Source organism: Microchirus variegatus (assembly GCF_963457635.1).
Source record: "Microchirus variegatus genome assembly, chromosome: 12".
NCBI classification, from domain to species: domain Eukaryota; kingdom Metazoa; phylum Chordata; class Actinopteri; order Pleuronectiformes; family Soleidae; genus Microchirus; species Microchirus variegatus.
The window spans coordinates 16,979,485-17,001,021 of NC_139813.1; the positions used below are offsets into that span (position 1 = coordinate 16,979,485).

Consider the following 21,537-nt stretch of genomic DNA (forward strand, 5'->3'; position numbering starts at 1 on the left):
TGAATACAAATCATTGTTTAATAAATCAAACACAATCTTTGCTCCTCTCTGAGTTGCACTGTATTGAAAACACTTCTATACATAAAATAGTATCTCAGTGACAAGAAGCACCGTATAGGTCCAGCAGAATATATTTACTATATATATATATTTATGTATTACGTGATAAGGAAACAATACGTGAATAAGATTAGTGACTGATTGAAAGCTGGGCTGTGAAACCAAAGAAAGAAATAAAGAACAACAAAAATGCATACTTGACACAGTCCATGTATAAAACACCACAATCTGGTCAAAAAGAAGACAAATACTCTTCAAACTGCGAGAAAAGGATCATGTCTGACGTGTGGCTTGAATGTATGTTGCTAAAAAAGAATGAACCCCACCTGAGCATCATGTGCCCCACGTTTTTGTTTTCCTGTTCTGAAATGTAAACTTCTGTATCGTCATGGAGATGTGGGGGGGTATATTCAAAAAACTTTTTTTGTGTCCGAGTCATTGGGGTCAAGTCACGTGGACAAGACAGGAAGGAGGTGGAGCTTCCTGTTAGCTTTTGGGGAAGTGCAGGAAGAGAATTTGTCACAACAAGCAGTCGACATACAGGAGACACTCTTGCCTTTGACGGCACCACCGAGTCAGTTGGATTTTTTTGATATTAACTCAACATTGTCTGACAAACATGCAGTAAAGCTCTGATATGCTGCCCAGCCTGCCTTTAAGCTTTGGTTTTTACTGTGGGTGCATAAGTACACAACAGATAACAATTCTTGTTACACGTGTAGATCAAATAAACATGAAACAAAGAGTGGAAAACTGCCGTTAGTTTAGCTTTAAAACAAAGCGAGAAGGAGAATAAAACAATTCCGAATGTGTAGCTTCCTGCATGTCAAAAACTGAGTGGACCTTACACAGAGGAAAGGATGTGTGTAAATATTGTGTCTCTCGCTGCTGATCCACACAAAAACACAACCGCCACAGCCTCTTCAGCTGCTGCGCGTGCGCTCATTAACGGTTTGGAAACGTCTGAGCACAGCGGACAAAATGTAACAACGCGAGCCGCATCTGTTGGCATGAGAAATAACGAAAGAGATGAGGGAAAGGCAACAGAACAGAGAGTGAATTGAAGTTTAAATTAAAGGGAGGGAATTTAATGCAGTAAAAGCATTGTGAGCGTTTTGGGCGACGAGCTGGTGTTTTACTCTTTTCTTGTAGTGCGAGACTTTTCACATTGTGGTGAACTGACTGTGTGCTTGTTTCAGTTTGGCAGCAATCTGAGGAGTCAAAAAGAGGAGAGAAGCAGCATGAATACACACACAGAGGGCGATCAGGAGGGTTTAGCATTGTGCAGCTGCACAGGTGTCAAGGCAACTAAGACGACACAGTGATATCGAATCTAATTCATGCTGATAAATAGTCAGTATAAAAAAGCCTTTACCGTCTCGTAAAACTTGACTTGCTCCTCCAGGTACAACTGCATGACCCTGTTGTAGTCATAGATACGGTTGCTATGGAAGTGGTTCATCTCAGCTGAGAGGGACAAACGGAAAAATGACAGCGATCAACAACAACACTTCACGGTGGACAGCAGCGGAGCAACTTCATTGTCTGTGTTCCGAGAGTCCGGTACCTTGCAAAGAGTAAGACATGGTGCTGACGCGCTTCGACATGGTGACTTTTTCCTGAGGGCTTATTTTACTGGCGGCCACCAACTTGTCGCCCTCCTTTACCTTTTCTATGGCCGCCTGCAAGGATTGAAAAGAAGCAAATGAGAAGGGAAGAAAGGAGACTTGTATCTAGAGCACCAGCACTTCATTATTTGTTTTTATTTTAATCATATGTAGATCAGATGCATCAACTGGCAAGTTAACAGTGTAAATATCCCTGAGTAGTAGTACTGTTTGTGCTGGAGAACCAACTATCTTATTAGGAAAACTAAAAGGAAAATGCACTTAAAAACAATTTTCCTAATCAAACTGTATTTGTATTTATTTCCCTGAAGTACCTTGTGGACTCCAATGGTGTCTGGGAAACATCCAAGAAGACCCTTGTATTCATTGTTGGTCTCCATGAGGAAATGCAGATCCTTCTTTGGCTGGAAAGAGAACAAACAAAAACGAAAACAGGCATTAAATTTAGATTAAAAAAATTATCATGAAGAACACGGGAAACATTAAGTCTCTCTAGTTTAAGTAGCTCCTGTGAAACTAGCACACAATCTACAAATTCAGCTAAAAACCAAGTGATATCCAACTACTTACACACAGGTAAAACTCAACATTCATCTCGCGTCTGTGGATAAAACAACAGCTAAGGAAAAGCAGCCTTTGGGCTCCTGAGATGAATAATGTGTTCAAATAAAGGCTTTCCTAAGATCCTCTAAACTGTATCACAGCCATTTCTAGTGCTAATGCTAAACTCTGCAGGAGCACTGACAAAGCAAAAGCTTACCGGATAAATTCCTTCCTCTCTTGCTGATGGGACATACAAAATAAAGCCCAGGGTTTACAAAATACCACACTGATCTGACTCGAAGAAAACTAGATTAAAACGTGGACGTTTAAGGAAATTCTACAGTCGTTATTCCTTCCTTTAGTGATATACATGTCATGAACAGGACGCCGAGGTAAAGGGGTCATGAAAAGGACGTCGCTGTGACGTAAACACCGACTAAAATAAGGACATGTTTACAGCGTGTGTGAATGGTTGTGAACATTGATAATAAACACAACAATGTGGTTGATAAAAAACTCCTGAAATAAGCTTCAGGATGTTCTCGTTTCAGAGAGGGGGAAACATCCCTATATATCAAACACGCATAATAGGGTGGACATTACAGTAATGGCTGTTTGGGTGAGATTATCACAGCAACACAAAAGGAAACACCAAAGAGTCAAAATGTACCTGCTCTGCAACCATCTGTGCTATGTCCTCGTACGTCTTCCCCGCTGCTGTCATGGCGTCAGTCAGGGTTGACTCACCTGACGGATTAACAAAAAAAGTGTCATCACTCTGTTTCTCAAGAGAACTTGTTTGTCAGTTGGATTAAAAGGAGATTTCTAAATCCTTGCCGAGTAAACTACACCCGCTGTTACACTGTGATTTTTAACAAGCGCCGATTACAGCAAAGACAGCAACAAATGCCTGTATTTTGGGAAAATGACGGAAGATTCTAAGATGATATTTGCATTATCACCTTGGTATCCACTGCTGGTGAAGACAGAGGAAAGGTTTTGGAAGGCTTTCCCGATTCTCTGGTACTCTTTTGGCAAAGCTGTGGACACAAAGACACAAAACACAGTGTAAATACAGTGTTTTAAGTTGACAAAATACTCAAACTAATGATTATTCCTTTAATGTAAACAGTAATTATGGCACAAAGTGCTTTTTTTTGTGCAGCGTATACATACGGCCTGTGCATCTCTTCCAGTGCTCGTGTCCCACAGTGAGGATTTCCTTCACGCCGTCGTCCATGGCTTTAGTGAACCTGCTGAACTGCTCGCACTTCTGTTCCCTGCAGAAGAAGAGCGCACACAGTACATGCATTACTATTTAACACATACAGAAGCCCACAGAGGTCAATTCAATGTGCATTTTGAGACATGGTTTGCAACGTTTAAACTCACACTTCCAAGAGCTCCAAGTCTGAAGCTTCCGGCTCTATTGTGGAGAAGATCATCACTCCCACCGTCTCGTCCTTCTCTGCTTTTCTCTTCCCCGTCTTCCAGTCCTGAATAAAATCAAATTTTTTTTTAATACACAGTAAAATAAAACAGCAACAATGTCAAAGAAAATATCTTTGATCCATAAAGAAAATCATTCTGATACCTTCTCATCCTTGTAGGTCAGGAAAAGCTGGAAAACATCACTGCAGGAGACAATGGGGTGCCTGCACATCCTGGTCATCCATCCCTGCAACCGCTCCATACGCATCTTAATAAACTCCTCCTCAAAACGCCCTGGGAATGCAGCGAGTCAGAGAGTCAACAGATTTGATTTACGGCGACGAACAAATATTATGCACCTTTTCTTTACAGTAACGCCTTCTTACCTGTCACCTGCTTGTCCGGTAAGGAGGGGATGGGGATGGCTGAGCCAAATTTGTCGAGGAGCCGCTCATACAGCCAATCGAAGTGTTTGTATCTGTGGTTGACTGGACGGTTTGTGGTCTGCAAATCAGTAAAAGGGAGTTTAAGTCATGCAAGACTCCAGAGGCAATTATTTCTCTCTGTGGAAAGAACAAGATACAGATTTTCTATATACTTACATTGGCCGTGACTTGATACTCAATGTAGCTCTTGAGGCCGTACAACTTTGTGCCTTTTTTGGGATCTGCCACCACACAATCTAACTGAGTCTCTGGGTAAAACCACACAGGACCGACTTCTCCCATCTAAACATGAAACAATAGGTTTAGAAAAGTGTTACTGACTATTTTGTAGCACCAAAACACAGATCAAATGATGTCGTAACACCATGGAATACAATGAAGGAAACTGAGCATCTTTCATTTCAATTATCCAATCCATTTTATATTACTGTGAGGTTATCCGATGATGCTTTTGGCACAAGTTTTTGGAGAGAACTTACATAAATCGTGAGCTTCTCTTTGCCCTTGACAAGCTGCTTGCTCAGGAGGTAGAGCTCTGGGCCAGATTTGGAGAACCCAGGGAACCTGAGGGAAAAGGTTGACGTTTTGAAAAGTGGAAGCAGTCTGAGGAGTGTTTATGTTGCTCAGGGAGGATGTATGTTCCATATTTATGTCAGACGTTCCTAATTACTACCACTGTTAATAGCAGACACTAGGGCTGAACGATTTTGAACAAATATCTACAATCACTTATATATCAAGTGTTCAGCCCATGCAGACACTTACATAATTTGGACCTTTGTCATTGTGGCCCCTATTTTCAAAGTGATTCAGACATTTATGGAGGCAGGGAACTCAGAAAGGCTCAGTACTTGAGAGTAATTGCTCATTCTGCACAGCCTCATGTTTTATTAAGTCTTACTTGTTGAGGGAGATTTTCATGGAGGGTGCATGAGCTCCACCTCTCTGCATCGCTCCACCGTCTCCAGCTTCTGAATCGGCGTAACCCCCCGTGGACTTCACGTCATCCCATTCATCATCCCACTCGTCATCCTCTGCTCCTGAGTTCACACACACACACACACACACGCACACAGAAGTCTTTTTGAAAATGCTGACACAGGAATGCAACTTCCTCTCGTGCTTTATAATACAACAATGCACTGTACTGTGGGGTAAAGAGCTTTGTCAACAAGCTGACTTTAACTCACTGTGTGATAATATATGAATTATTTATGTTTATCAAAAATGTTGTGTAAAAAATAGTAAAAAGAGGCAGCACGAGCCTGATAACAACATTAAATGAAAGCCTATTTTTACCAACAAACAAACATTTGTAATGAAATCCTTTTAGTTGCAGACTTTGCCCTAGTTTGGATGTTTAATGAGTTCAAGATTTAATTTCTACAGTTCCATTTTGTGATGAAAAACAGATACCATGCACGCTTTGTGTTAAAGTCATGCTTGCACAGCGAAGACACTCATCAGAGAAACAACAGCCAAACGATTAAAATGATTCTCACATGGAACTACTTTTAATTTCCCTGGTAAAACAGAATACAAATACATAGAAAACATCTGCCTGAAAGACAGTCAAAATTATTACTTTTTGAAACATAGCATCATAGAAATAAAAGTGTAAAAATATAAGTGTATAATTCACCTGCTGCACAATCTGACACAAACTCCCCATTAAACACTACCAAATATGATTTAACTGAGAGATTTACATAAATCTCCAGTGCATGCATCATGCATGCACACACTGTAATCCTGTCTCACATCACAATGACGTTAATATTATGTTAATGCCATGATACTCGCGCATTCAAGTATGCGAGGCATGCATTTATGAATGAATCCCAGGGGGGTGTCACGATCTCCATTGCAAATTGAATATGATTAAAATGACGTCACGATCCACCGTCACGTCAAAGGTGGAATCGACGATCTGCGTGATTGTTTGACTCGGTCATTGAACTGAAACACAGCTCAACGGGTTCCGATTCAGTTCAGTATTTCTGGTTTTCGTCAGCGTTGTCGCCAAGTACACCAAACCCCTCTGATAAAATAAGAGATTTTAGAAATGTCCTTGCTAATGTTGGAGTTTAACACACATTTTCGAGAATTGTACGTCCTTTGAGCTGAGCTACAGTTCGGCATTGTTCTTGGGTTTTGCTTTTTCTGACAGTCTAAGCCGCTCAATCAAAAGTTCAGTGCACGGGTACGCTGATAAATCCACTGTAGACTCCGTGAACGAATCACTTTAACAAATACCGTTTCCTCACAGTGTCGTTCGTCTCCGCAGTTTCAGAATGAACCACTAAATGATTCAATCTTGCATTAAATAATCACAGAAACGTTTGCCTTTGTGCATGTGTTTGTATCGCTGCGGTGGAAAAGCAGTTAATGCTATGTTTGCAGCCACTGTAGCACGACTACACGTTAGCTTCCGCTAACTTGAAGCTGCTGCCAAACAACACAAACCGCCGGGCGACACGTCGAGCGAACTAGAACCCTTACCGGTTATTTCTGTGTTGTCATAAGATAACTCCGTTAACACAGAGTTGACGGCTCTTCTGTCCTCGTTTGGAACAAAACCTCCTCGAAATTAAATTAGCGCTAAAGCGACAACTAGAACTATGTGTTTGTTAGCATCAGACATGTGAGGTTATTCAGTGGTGGAAAACTCTGGATTCATGACTTCTCTTCTTTTTACACTTAGTTTCCAGATGACTGGTTATTGTTACTAAATTATTTCAATTGGACAATAAGGTCTTAGTGTGGTACACTGCAAACAAATGGAGTACATTATATCAGCCACAACACCATGTAGACAATGGAAATGGGATGATTTTAGACTAAACTAGACACTAAAAGAGAGAGAAAAAAGCGAGAATCGACTTGTGACCTTAAAAACTGATCGAATCAAGGATTTGGAGAATCGTGACACCCCTAATGCATCCTAAAATCATTTGCAAGAAACCATCATTCTTCATGAGTACCTACTATCAATTCACACACACATAAACACACGCATATTAGGAGAAAACCTTTCACCACACCGAGCACAGGATACCTGTGTAATCGATAAGGTAAGGATATGGGTAGATATCTTTGGTGAGAGAAAGAGAGGGAAAGTCTGTCAATTCTGCTTTTCTTTCCTTCTTTTTTATCCAAAAACAGCAGGAGAATGTAAAAAAAACAGGTCAAGTCGTTTATCCGTCTGAGTCATGAGTGAGACCAATGTTTCCAGTGCCTGGCAAAAACAGAATCAGGACTTGATGGTCCTCCAACACACTGGAGCAACTCTGGAGAGCGACTTATTGCAGACTGTGAAACAAGATTTGCAAATAATGACTCCATGCTTTTTAGTTCCAGATTAGCGTGTTTACTTTATATCCTTCAGGTATCTCCGTATCGAGGTAAAATGAAGGTCATTATTGTCAGTGTTCCTGGTTTAAATTACTCAATACGTGCTCTACTTGACCTACTCTATATTTCAGTCTGTGAAAGATAAGTCGTATAATCTTGCTGCTGAACACATAGATCGTCTTATAACTAGGACACTTTTGCCTCAAAGTGTATTTCGTTCTTTCTTGAATCCAAACAGAGACATTTGATCAAGCCTAGAGCACTTTGTAAACAGGATGTATTCTCAAACAGTGAATATTGTCTGATGTAGCAACATCTGCTACAACCAAAACAAGCAGCTCAACAAGAAGAGGATATCCGACTGGGCATTCGTAAACACCACAAGCAGCATGATCTTGTTGCACTGCAGTGTAGTGTCACATGTATATCTTATTCACAGTATTTAATGAACTGCATTGAGTTTGCAGAGGACATGGCCATAAGTCTTTGGTTTTCCAGAAAACTGCAGCCAACATACTCTGTCCCCAAAATGTACATATTTACAGAAAATAATACTAATTTATCCAGTGTAGACTTTATTTCCCAATTGCAATGAATAACAGCACTAAATGGTAGAAGTGCAATCCTGGAAAAAATGTTGGTATCTACAGTCTTAAAACAGTAAACACACTGCCACCAATGACTTTGACCAGTGCGAGACCTATAACAATACATAATATCATAGTGACTCTCTTTAAAAATGACAATAAACATGTAAAAATGTCTATGAACACATTATTTTCACATCAAGGTTTTTCACTGAGAAGATGTGTCGTTACCTGGGCCCTGGTAAGCCTGAGGGTGGCCGTGTGACGCGGAGCTCCATGCCTCAGGAGCAGTCGTCCCAGTCTGGGTGCCCTCTGGATTAGACGCCCAGTTGTTGTTGGAACCCCCTGACGGGTCCGTGTTCCACACTGACCAGGGATCATTACCGTTACTTGCCTACAAGAAAGGGAGGGATGAAGGTGAATGTGAGAGGTGAAGGAGGAAAAGAAGAGAGAGAGAAGGCAGAGTGGAGTCTGTCTCATGAGAAGCTGACGTTAGTTTTAAAATAACATGCTTTTCCAAACGCACACAAAGCCGAGCTGGCCTATAACAAGGAGTCTGTTAATGTAATCATTCACCTTCATGATGATTTGATGTTTCATAACGCATCATGATGCTGTTGCGAACAGATATAAAAACAATCCAAAACTGGGCTTTAAAAATACATTCTATACATTGTTAATGTGGTAAACGACTATTCTAGCTGCAAACGTCTGGTTTTTAATGGAATATGTACATAGGTGTATAGAGGCCCATTTCCAGCAACCATCTCTCCAGTGTTCTAATGCTACATTGTGTTTGCTAATCTTGTTAGAAGGCTATTGGATGATTGGATGAAAACTGAAAACAGTTTTGCTGGTTCTTTGACAAAAGCAAAGTTTGAAAGGGAAAATGATTATTTTGAATAAAAATCATTATTTCTAATCTTGTCAATGTCGTGACTATATTTTCTATTCATTTTGCAACTCTTTTGATGAATAAAAGTGTGACTTTTAATGGAAAACACAAAAAAATGTAAAGGTGACCTCAAACTTTTGACCGGTAGTGTACAGTAGTCGTCTATAAATACTTGATGGCCATTGAGCTGAGTTTGTGTGTGCTGTATGTTGGCTCGATGCAAACAAAACACTCCCATAATGCAGGGGCATTAACATCATCACATGAAAACACATTAGTAAGGAGCAACACTCCAACATCATTGAATACATTAGGAGACATTTTATTCAAATGCAAGTCAAGCTGACCAACAACAACAAAAAAAGACGATTATCAATATGAGAATCTGATCATCATCTATAAAGTAATGGCAGCAATTTGGCTGAATGGATCACCAGTGTGATTGGTCAATCATTTACGTGAGATATAAGACTCTGAATTTTTGACTTTTTCACTTTTAGATGAAAGATGTGCAAATGATTGGTGACTTGACTGTGACTCCATTCTGTTTGTGAGGATGTGAGCTCATGCTTTCTTCAGCTTGTATTGTAAGGGAGGAGGGGAGGATTTGTCAAAGCAGACCAATCAGAGTGGAGATGACTGGGTGAGTGTGGGAGGCACTGCATTCGTGCCCCTGACCACACCCACCACCCCTATGTAGCGGTTACCTCATCGGGGGACGAAAGATAGGGGGAAACTGGGGTGTCAGGGGTGTCAGGTTGAGGACTCAAGCCCCCAGCATCCACCTTGAGGGGAAAAAAATAGTGACATCATCACAACGCGCCAGCCAGTGATGGTTAGCAGGGATTGGTTAAGGTGATGAGAGACAGCGCGAGGGTTAACAGCTGACACATTTCCTGCCGTGACTCAACCTCTTACTGTGCAGATTTCTACTGATCCAGCAGTACGCTCACTTTTGTGGAACTTCCCGTCTGCTGACGGAGGGAAAATAAATCTCTACAGCCTCTTTTACTCCTCGTTCTATCTTTGTGAAGCTTGTGGGTTCAGACAAACCGCAATGGCTTCAGAACCCATAACACGTGCGTTTGAGAGTGAGAGAGAACAAAAACACAGCAGATGTTCTGTGTGTGTGGTGTTACTATATCCATTTCACTTTTACTTCCACCTTCTGCTCAACTTGAAGGAAATAGTGACAACTAATTTTATACTAAAAAGGGGATTTTTCATGATACTTCCTGAAATATGAGTGAGCGCACTACCTGGTTTGGCGCAGGTGCCGATGCGGGAGCGTAGGAGTCAAAGAAGGAAAGGTCTTGAGATGCGACATTTCCAGCACTCGGATGAGGTGCTGTGGTTGCTGCTCCTGGGAACGATGGAGTCTGCTGACCAAACTATAAATGAAAGAATAAAAGACAAAAAAAAAATCAGATATTCCACAGTGATCTGATGACTTTTAAAGACACATTCTTCTGTGGTTATGTGATTGCTTCCCTGTGTGAACCGGCTTTCTCACTTTCTCAGCCAGAGTGTAACATTCTCAAATTTTGGTTTTATACAGATCCATTTTTTTAATTACTGGAAGGGCCACGTCGTGGCGTTTTTCATTGGATACTTACATAAGCCACTCATAATTAGTCATTAGTGCTTTTCTGCCATTTGGGTGCAGAATCAAAACAATCTGGGGGCAGCTGGAGAGGTAACGTGAGGTCAAACAAACACATCCATGTGAACGGTTGAGCAGAGTTTAAGCAGTTGGATAATATCAGTCTCTCTCTCATAAACACACACACACAAATTGTTAAATGTTGTAGTAAGTGAGGACAAAGTGTTAAACAGACTTCACGGTCTCTTTTAATCACGCTCCTTCTCCGTCTGTTTCAGAATGTCTCATGAGTGAATCATAGCCCCGTGAGGAAATAAGAGCTTTTGGACAAAACTTGACACAAACGCCCTAATCAGCAAAAACACTGCAGGCAGCACATCCTGTTGTGTTTGTACTTTATGCTGTGCCCGATATTACAGACCATCGTACACACACAGGGACTGTCGAACTAACCTCAATATAGTCTTCTGGCACCAGTCCAATCTCCCCTCTGGAGTTCTGTGCTTCAATCCAGCCTCCTCCAATATTCTGAAATAGACACATTGGCGTGAATAACTGTAATCGATTACGATGTCTGCACGGCATGCACTCAAGCACACAAGACCGGGTTAATGGGGAACATCGCATTAGAGATGAGTCAGGGAATGGATTGATTTCCATTGCCATCTCTGCATCCTTCTACAGCACATGTGTCAAACTCAAGGCCCGGGGGCCAGATGTGGAGCCGCCATTTCATTTTATGTGGCCAGCGAGTGATTAATTGGTCTTACAAATCTGTGTTAAAATAGGTCTATGCTGCTTTAAGGCGTGCATTGACCATAAACTACATTTCCCACAGTGCATGGCGATTGTGTTACCCGCAAAGTGACGGCATCCCGCCACTTGATCGTAGTGTATCATTGCATATGCGACGAGTGAAATTGAGATTGAGACTGTGATCGCAGCAGAATGTGTTCACAAAAGCCACAAACAAAAACGATGCAGCAGTAAAAGCTAGCTTTATTGTGGCTGAAGAAATCACCCCCGTGCTTCAAAGTCTTTTTGTGAGGGTGCATTTCTGAAGCAGAGCATGCTGAAGGTGTGTGAGCAGGTCTGCTCCGACCAGATACAGAGTTTTAAAACTGTTCGTTTGTCAAGAAACACCATCGCGGACCGGGTTATATCTATAATGCATACTATTTGTAACTTGAATAAGTAATAAATACAGAAAGTTATTTAGCAATATGTTACGGAGTAGTTACCTTTAATTTACATTATATTTGGTTACATTTATTCTGTATGACTATACCTGGCCCTTTGAGAGTAACCATTAAGCTGATGTGGCCCACAGTTAAAATGAGTTTGACACCCCTGTTCTACAGGATTAAAAAAAAAAAAAATGCTCTCAAAAATACTTTTTGGGGGGGTATATAGATGCTCTGATCGCAAGAGCACATGCTTTGCAATTAGAAAGTACTTCAAATTATGCTCCTGTCAATATGAATCCCTCAAATTATAAATGTGTTTCTTCAAATGCAGGTTTTCCATGTACAGGTTATAAAGGCAAAAATCTGACAATAAACAGCATTTCCAAGTATTCATAAACAAACGGAAAACTGGAAGGAAAATGTATTCTTTCTTCTTTTGTTTGTTAAACACAGTAGGTCCTGACTGGATTAATAATACAGACTGTGATTAGAAAACAGAGCGACCTTTAAACTGTTGGCAGCTCTCTGTCATGACTTCATGGTCACTCCCTCTTTTTTTTCCCCTTGTTTATTTTTTCTTTTGACACTCACTGTTTAGTGAGATCATGTGACATGGACCTTCACAGGACTGACCACATTGAATAAATAGCTCAGGGGGAGCTTCACAAATATTTAACTACAGGCTACAGAACACAGCAGTTCCATTTGACTTACTAACATTTGAGGAAGAAAAGAAAAAAGAAAACAAATCGAAATTATAATTCTGATACTTAAATTGGAGTTTTGTTCTTCTCACCTTTTTCACAGTGTATCTGGACGGAATATGTAAGTTTCCTGTGTTATACAACATTCTATGGTGTACACAAGCTGGTACCAACAATTTTTAAGGCATAATAAAATAATGAAAACATGTCTCAAACTGCCAAAAATTAACCTCTCATAGCACAAATGCAATTTTGATCACACACACAAAACATTACAATGATTAAAAAGCTCCAACTCAGTTGATATTGAAAATTGTTGTGATAGATATGTGTTGTGTCTTTGCACAGTGTTACTACACAATTTTACTATGACACATACTGTTACTGAATTATTACTACACATATTCGTATTATGATAAATAGAGGTCCAGTATTGTGTTACCTTATTAGTGACCGTGACTGTCTCGCCTTCTTTTACCGTCAGTTCGTTGTTTCCAACCTCAGCAGTGAAGTCGTATAAAACCTGTGCCTGAACACAATCAAGAAGAAAACATGCACAAAAAAACTTACTGTATGTTTGTTTGTTTTTTTGGCCAGCCTATGAACTCATAGTTGCACATGTATGATGAACCAACACCAATACACACAATTACCTCCTCATAAGTAGTGAAACTGGACCAACTAGTTCTTTTAGGAACGGTCATGCTGACTCTTAAGTGAACACCAGTATCAACCATAAACAAAGCCAAAACACATTGAGATTAGTTGCTTCAGTTTATGACAGAAGCCATAATAATGACCCACGGGTCCCAGAGAACACACACACTTGTGCAAGGCTAAAGCAGTAAAACTGCAGTGCATCTTCTCTTTTTCTTGACTGGTTTCCAGCCCTAGCAGCTCGTTTATTATCATACATTTGACTAAACAAATCTATTTGAACAGCCGCCTCTGGTTCCAAATTACAGAGTCACTCAAGTGTTATTGACACAAGTGACAACTTTGTTCCTTAACCATCGCAAAGGAATGCATTTTGTTTTCCTTGAACAGAGACCAAGTTCTTTAAACAGGAACAACATGAGGATGAAAAGCTACTGCTTCAGCTCTGCAGACTCAGTCAAGAGAACCACTTTTACTTTGAGGACCAGAAATAAGGATCAAAACATCATAAAATTGCTATCAAAGTTAGCTTCAGACTCACTCAATAACATTCTGTTATTATAATAGAAATACTCGTAGGTTGCTAGTAGTAAACATGCTAAAACTATGTCTAACTCTTCCAATAATGATGGTAAACAATAATCCCTCTCCCTCATTGTGTGCACAGTCCTGTACAAAGTGCTAAATGACAACAGCCCCAGGACTACACTTCCCAAGATGCCCCGGGGGAAGAAATGACCCGCACAGGAAAGGTAGTAAAATGTCACAAGACACTTTCTTTATGAGGCATATTTTCCATTTACAACAAAAAACAATAATTTCACTCGTATCACGTCTTTTCCGATTATAGCCTACGATGTTGTGAACGTCTGTAACACACTACTATCAGAGGAGCAGCTTCCGGAAATGTGTTTTAGAACTCTTCGTGTTTGTTTCCCCCACAGCAACAGGCTGCTTCAGTACAACTTGAGCAGTTCCTGACAGAAACATGAACCCAGAAATATGTCATGAGAACATGGAGGACGGCGAACATTTGAAGGAGGGGGACGTTAAAACCGAGCGTGGAAGTTGTCAGGCTTACCTTTAGCGCCATTGTCGGAGCACTGACCAATCATTACAAAAACAGGCCCTGTGGTTTTCAGGCTCTCCAGTCCTCAGCTGGACATTTCCCCCCGTTGCTTTTCCACTGAAGGCGAAGAAAACACGGCGGTTCCTCCCGGTGTAAGAGCCTCCGCGACCACGTAACGGTAACACACTCTTACTTTAAAAAAAACAACAACACACGGTTGTAGTTTTCCCTTTAAAAACAAAACAAAAGCTGATAAGAAGAATATCGGACGAGTGCGACAGTAAGTTTGAGGCGCGCAGACGTAGAAAGAGAGAGAGAGTGTGACAGCACGGAGGAGGGAGTGACCTGCACCGAGGAGGGAAACCGGAAAGGTATCGTCGCTCTGATATGACCCTCGAAGACATGACTGGTCCACGTAAAAATACATGGAACTAGAAATTAAAGTTCTTCACAACAACATAACAAAAAAAATATAATAGTAGTACTTTAATGAACCACGTGTTTTAAAACCATAGAATCAAGTGGCCTACATAAAAATTCCATACACTGAGTGGAAGAATATAGTGACATCCAATGGTGAGACTACAGAAGCAGCATTTCAGGGAAATACCTTGGCCTATGAATACTGGAGAGGATTTCCCCCTTTCTTTGTTTGTGTACAAAATGTCTGCATATCACTGTGAAATGCATGGTTTGTCCCATGCATGTATAGTAAGAATAAGACCAGTCCTTTTATGAAGTACCTAAAAGGGATACTTGAGTAAAAGTACAAGTATCTCACCAGATAATGACTTTGGTAGACGTTGAAGTAACTTTTTATAATATTCTATGATATCTTAGAAGCAAAATTACAGAGCCATGGTGGCTCAGTGGTAGGACGAGTTGTCATTCAACTGCAAGACTGTGGATTCAATTCCTGCCTCTGCTAGTCTATCTGTGTCCTTGAGCAAGACATTTAACCCCATGTTGAAGCGTGTGAATGGGTATGAAAGATGTGAGAATGGCAAACCTGTAGTGTAAAGCAGCTCATCAAGATCTATATAAATACAGACCATCACCAACTCATCTTTTTCTGATTTTATTCGGTAGTAACGAGTAACAAAGATAGTTAGAGGAAATGTAGTGGAGTAAAAGTACACAATGTATTTAAGAAATGTAGTAGAGTAAAAGTAAAAGTGGCTAGAAATACAAATAACAAAATATAAAATGTAATTTGTACTCAAGTACAAAGTATCTGTACTACATTACATTACATTACAACACTGAATAACTTATATATGTAAAAACTAGGGATGGGTATCAGTATAGGTCCGACACTGGTCAAAATCACTGGCATATGTGTATATACTGTATGTATATATATATATATATATATATATATATATATAGTGCATGCTTCACTATGCACAGACTGTAAAAATAAGCAAAAAGCATTTTAGCTGAGTCTCTTCTTTTTGAGAGAACAATATTTGTCACACAAAGTTGGAGAATTATGACTCAGCACAAATGTTTTGTTAACAGCTTTATAGTTTGCAGATGGTCTCTAAAATTACAGTAGGAGATTTATATCGGTATCAGTAAATACTAAAGACACAAAACACAACAAAGTGGTATGTCCCGTCATAGTAAAAAAAAAAAATTATTATTATTATTATTAGCAGTCCATTTGTACTGCGGTAGATACAAGGTGATACAAGGTACAAGACAGAAGTTGGCCCTTTTTTTTAAACTTTAAAGTAATTATACTTTTGCATAAACATACTTATAGTCACAGTAGTACATTTATTTTACCAGTGAAACTAGACCTTTAAGAATGCTGTGGCCCAATTAAAATTCTGAAAATAGTGACTGCAAGACGTGGTCTACGTGTAGTAATTTAATAATATTTCAAATATTTAATTTGATATTCATTAATTTTCTACTAATAATATTATGAGGCTACTTCACAAGTTGTTATTTTATTTTCTCTTTTGTCATAAAGTTGTGGTGTAATAAATGCCATTGTCCTCCAGGCAGCTACTGTTGGGTGTTTACAATGGGTGAAAAAAAGGGAGTAACCCTCAACTAATCTCTAATGCTAAAGTCGACCCCTGCTGGCTTGAGGCTGCTACTACAACAATTCCATTTTAAAGCAACAGTATGCATTTTTTTCAATACCTTAAAACAACACTTGTTTCTTTCATTCCCACCCTAGACCGTCAGCATCAGTCCTTGCACGTTACAGTGACATGAACGCCACATAACGTCTTAAGAATTGACATAATCACGGCATAATAACAGGATGGACTGTGTGCATGAAGTTTGAATAATTGTCAGAATTTGTAAGTATAATCGAAACATAACATCACATTTTATTCATTTTAATATATACAACACATTTAAACCAATAGATGTGAACATCACTAACACTGAGATGGTTTGGTCATGTGCAGAGGATGTATAGTGATTGTATTGGACAAAGATGGAGCTGCTGGGGCAGGAGGAAAAGCAGAAGACCACAGAGAAGATTCATGGAGGACAGTTGGTGTAACAGAAGAGGACACTAGGGAGAGGACAATATGGAGGCAAACAATCTGCTGTGGCAACCCCTAAAGAGAGAAGCTGAAAGAAGAAGAAGAACATCACTAACTTCTTATTTATGTTAAAGGAACGAAGGGGGTTGATAAAACTGGGGGCGGAGTTTAAAGAGAAAAGTTTACTACTGTAAGTTGTTTTACTGTTTTGACATCAGTGTCATTGGGAAAAAACAGAGAATATACAGAATCCATTGTCCAGCAGTGAGATGACTGTGCACTTTTCAGCCTGTATCACCTGAGTTCATCTTGGAGTGCAGGTGCATCTGTGTGTGTGTGTGTGGGAGGTGGAGATGGGTGGGAGGGCAGTTGGCAAATCCACAGTCAGATTGCTCAGTGTGAAGTTTTCCAGCTTCACAGACACATCATGCGCTCTCTGCTTCCCCTCCTCTGCCTGTCCCTGGTAGGGACAAAAGGAGCAGCGGCGTCTGACGATACTTTGCCCTTCATGGTTTACCTGGACCAGGACCATGATGTTTGCCTTAAATGGGGCTTTGATAGCCTGAAAGGAGAAATTGAATTCAAATTGGATGTCAACACCACAGGCTGGATAGGCTTTGGCTTAAGTCCGAACGGTGATATGGTTGGAGCAGACATCGTCATTGGGGGAGTTGATTCTGATGGAAGCTACTTCACAGTAAGACATTTCCCAGTTCAATGTAGAAGTTTGTTTATGTTTCCTCCAAGCCACTATTCTGTATTTTTTTATTTTTTCCCCAATAGGATCGCCATGGCATCGGGAAGTTTGAGCCTGTGATTGATGATCTGCAGAGCTACACTCTTCTCTCTTTGACTGAAATAGACGGTCGCACCAGCATGAGGATCCGGAGGACCATACGATCGTGTGATAACCAAGACTTCGATATCACTGTGAGGCAATTTGTGTTTTTTCTCCCAACTATGTTGGTTACTGCATACATACAAAACCAACAATATTACAAGAAAAACAGATTTGTAAAGAAAAACGATCCAAGAATAACATTACTTCCTGTTTCTCTTGTTTAGGTTATGGGGCCATTTACACCTTTTGTTGCGCTATGATCTTGCTGTTTTGGCTCATGTATCACCTTTTGTAATGTTGGGCTACATTTCTTTGACATAAAGCTTAGATTTCCTGACTGAAACCATGTACCATGTAATGTGACTCTTTTTGTTTGGTTCACCATTTACCCACCACCACGTTAACTGGGTGGTTTCACATATGAATACAATGGCCACAATGACAAACACCAGGGGCACATTACACTTTGTTTTGTACCTGAAATATTATAGTTTTTGTAACAAAAACCTGTTAGAGTTGGCGCTCTATAAAGTCTGAATTGTCTCTGTTCTTTACATGGTTCTTCAAAACAACTAGATTTTGATCAGTTTTGGGAACTGGTCATGTTATCACATCTATTGTAATAATTGTTATTGACTTAAGTTACCATCTTTTAACAGGATGAGCCCATTAAGCTGATCTATGGACTTGGATACACAGATAAGATCGAGTACCATGGAGCTCGCAGAGGCACCAAAGAGGTCAACCTGCTGAGCTATATGCCCAAGACTGTCCTTTCTCACACCAGCTTTCTAAGTGCAACAGTGGACAATGTAAGGACAATGGAGTGTTTTGTCATGCTGCACTTTCACTGATTTATCACGCTACACCAGGCAGGCAGCGGCTCATCAGCAGCAGCTGCGCTGTCTGGAGCGGGGAGATGGGAGTGAAGAGGCTGTCCTCACGGTGGGTGAGACATTTTCACACGGTTCACCGCAGAACATGGTGTTATACTGAAACGACGAGGTGTCCATTCACTAATACACGAGCCAATTATTTTGCTGGGGTCGTACCTATGTTCCCCCGGGTCCTATGTTCCCCGTTTTTCCCAAAAAAGGTCCAATTTGTATGTGACAGGGGAACAAAGGACCCTTTTTTTGAAAAAGGGTAGGGTTAGAGAAAGGGTCCTATGTTACCCGGTCACATGCAAAGCGGGGAACATAGGACCCGGGGAACATAGGACCCGGGGAACATAGGACCCGGGGAACATAGGTACGGTCCCATTTCGCTTTAGCATGCTACTACTTTGCAGCTAACTTGGCGAACCTGTTTCCAAAGATAAGCTAGCGAGGCTACGATTAGCATTAGCGTAGGGCTAACATAATACAAACACTGTGCAATCTCATTAGGCACCAAATGTTTTCATTTTCAATTAGCATTAGCGTAGCTAGCTGTTGTGACTGTCAGTCACACCCTTTAAGTTCCTTATCATGCATTACCATAACTGAAAATCTTCTTCTGCTCCTACTATAGCGATTCATACTTCCTACGGGCACTGCACTAGTTATTATAGAACTGGAATACTGTTACATACATTACATATAAAAAATCATCATAAAGTATTTGTGTGTTTGTTTTTCTGAACCCTTCTTTTGCAGATCACTATTCCCTCTGATCATACCTACTACCACTGCAAGGTCATGAAGTTTTCAAACATAAATACGAAACATCATATATACCGGGTACTTATCCTTTCTTTATGTTATTATTACCAATCTAACCAAATACATACAATATCATATACATCCTGCTTTCATCTCTCCCACTTTGCTTCAGATTGAACCAAAGATTGAGAACCATGACATTGTTCATCACATGCTTCTGTACAGCTGCCCATCCAATGTGAGGGTGACGTATGACAAGAAGTGCTTCATGGGCGACGTAGGCGACACTTGCTACGGCGTGGTGGCTGCATGGGCAGTGGGAGGAGGGGTGAGGGAGAGTCAAGTGTTTGTGATTCAATTTTACAACACTTTTGAAATTCTTAGATTAATAATTATATTGTAATTTGATGAAGTGGTGTGCTTATGCAAGCTGAGCCTGAATTTATCACCGATACTGCAGGCGGTTGAGCTTCCAGAGAATGCAGGTATCCCTGTTGGAGGTGATGGAGATGTTTACTACCGGCTGGAAATCCATTACAATAACGTAAACGGCGATGCAGGTAGATACACAGCACTTCTTATAATAAACTCAGTTATGCTTCTGATTCTTCAACTGAACAGATATGCAGTATATACAATAAATTATTATTGATTCTTTAAAGGATTATTGGAATTTCTTGTAAAACTAAAGTGATCACTAATGAAAAGCCAACTGTTGTGTAATTATTCTATTCTAGAATCAACAAAATAGGCAGTCAATGGACCAATAATGGATAAAATCATTAATTACAACCCTAATGGAATTCCCAAAGCATTGATACTTCCTTGGGATGTTCTAGGGCAGCACCCGTTCATTTACATTCCCTCTGCTTCTCACCCCATTGACAACACCATCTGGGGTTATTTTCAAACACTTGTCATAGTGTGCATATTAACTTTTTCTGTATGTGCTCTTGTTTTTTTCTCATTTTCGTACAATCAAGGTGTAACAGTTTAAAAATGTCTGTATCTCTCTGTTTAGGACGGACAGACAGTTCAGGACTAAAACTGTACCATACAGCCCAACTCAGGCAGCATGATGTAGGCATCCTGACCGTAGGTGTGCTGCCTTTGACTAGCATGCCGTACATCATCCCTCCTAAAGCCTCTGAGTTCCACACCTACGGTGTGTGTAATACCTCTATCATTACTCAGGTATGCAGTGGTATGGTACTGGTATGGATTTCAAATGACAGGAGTGGAAAAATATTTTCTTGTGAAATGTGTTATCTTTCTGCCCTAGATGAATGATCCAATTCCCGATCTCCAAATGTTCGCTGTCCTGTTGCACACTCACCTGGCTGGGAGGGAAATCAGAGTTGCCCACTACAGGTCAGAAAGTTATAATCTCATTTAAATAAATGATTGTGTTAACTTATTTATTAGATTCATACTGTATATACCAACAGTCAAGGCTAATATATATTTGTTAGTCTTTATTTAACCCTGTTACTAGTCTCATTGACATGGAAAGAAGAGTTGGTCACTATAAACCTTTGAGGAATAGTCACAGTATTTGTCATAGTATTTGAGTTTGTACAGAGGTTGATTATGTGCTGTTACATTGTTCTCATATAAACCTTGTATTAATCTTACTTCATGCTGTTGGTGTCTGTAGAGACGGAAAGCAGACTGGCTTCATAGCTGGGGATAAACATTACAACTTTGAGCTGCAACAGGTTACCAGTTTTGGAGAAATCAAGACCGTCAAGCAGGTAATGTTTTTGCCTCCTTACATGTATCGTATGTCAACATGATAAAAGTCAGTTTTTTTTGTTAGAGTTATAAGTTCTTTAGGCTGTTAAAACTATATAATAATACAGTTTTTTTTTATAACACTTTATTTGTGTTCATTACAGGATGATGAGATTGCAGTGGAGTGCACCTATAACACAATTGATCGCACTAATGTGACCAAGGTATTTTCTAATGCAGGAATTCCTTTCAAGAAAATAAACACAAGTAGCATGTAGTGAATTATTATTTTATTTTATTTTTCCTCATATAGATGGGCATAGCAACCACTGATGAGATGTGCCTGGCCTTCTTATTCTACTACCCAGCAATGGATATCACATCATGTGTCAGCCACCCGATTACAGTGTACCATTCAGATACGATGAACCAGTAAGTCTCGATGCCTCACACATGCAATTTAATAGACAGTAATATCTTGATTTGCTCTGGTTAAGTCGCCTGTTTCTAATGTTTGTCAGAACATCAGTTGAGACTTGGGACGATGATGCAATTACTCAACAGGAGAATTGGCTAAAAACACTGCCACAACTTCAGATTATCTCTAATAATGAGGTTAGTGACAGTGACTCTCTACTTCTA

General features: G+C 40.1%; 2 protein-coding genes across 6 annotated transcripts; one reads left to right on the forward strand and one right to left on the reverse strand.

Moving 5' to 3' along the window:
- On the reverse strand, window positions 1-14,474 carry snx9b (sorting nexin 9b). Of its 5 annotated transcripts, XM_083898935.1 has the most exons (21): window positions 14,177-14,474; window positions 12,881-12,967; window positions 11,001-11,075; window positions 10,204-10,335; window positions 9,652-9,729; window positions 8,281-8,443; window positions 7,167-7,202; window positions 5,010-5,148; window positions 4,588-4,672; window positions 4,265-4,390; window positions 4,049-4,166; window positions 3,826-3,956; window positions 3,624-3,727; window positions 3,408-3,511; window positions 3,194-3,271; window positions 2,902-2,978; window positions 2,003-2,092; window positions 1,628-1,742; window positions 1,436-1,527; window positions 1,200-1,271; window positions 1-1,062 (listed from the first exon to the last, which is right to left on the reverse strand). In XM_083898935.1, exons 1-20 carry the CDS (start codon window positions 14,186-14,188, stop codon window positions 1,224-1,226), a joined length of 1,890 nt encoding a protein of 629 aa, XP_083755061.1. In that variant the 5' UTR covers window positions 14,189-14,474; the 3' UTR covers window positions 1-1,062; window positions 1,200-1,223. The 5 variants fall into 5 exon arrangements, with proteins under 5 accessions (XP_083755061.1, XP_083755060.1, XP_083755063.1 ...); XM_083898934.1 differs by having other exon boundaries at window positions 1-1,271; XM_083898937.1 differs by lacking the exon at window positions 9,652-9,729 and having other exon boundaries at window positions 1-1,271.
- Window positions 14,475-17,104: 2,630 nt separating this feature from the next.
- On the forward strand, window positions 17,105-21,331 carry moxd1l (monooxygenase, DBH-like 1, like; the record flags this gene model as incomplete). The annotated part of the gene is made up of 11 exons (XM_083898554.1): window positions 17,105-17,374; window positions 17,461-17,607; window positions 18,178-18,330; window positions 19,156-19,239; window positions 19,334-19,489; window positions 19,622-19,721; window positions 20,183-20,355; window positions 20,444-20,532; window positions 20,819-20,915; window positions 21,060-21,119; window positions 21,209-21,331. 11 exons carry the CDS (start codon window positions 17,105-17,107, stop codon window positions 21,329-21,331), a joined length of 1,452 nt encoding a protein of 483 aa, XP_083754680.1.
- Window positions 21,332-21,537: the final 206 nt, after the last annotated feature.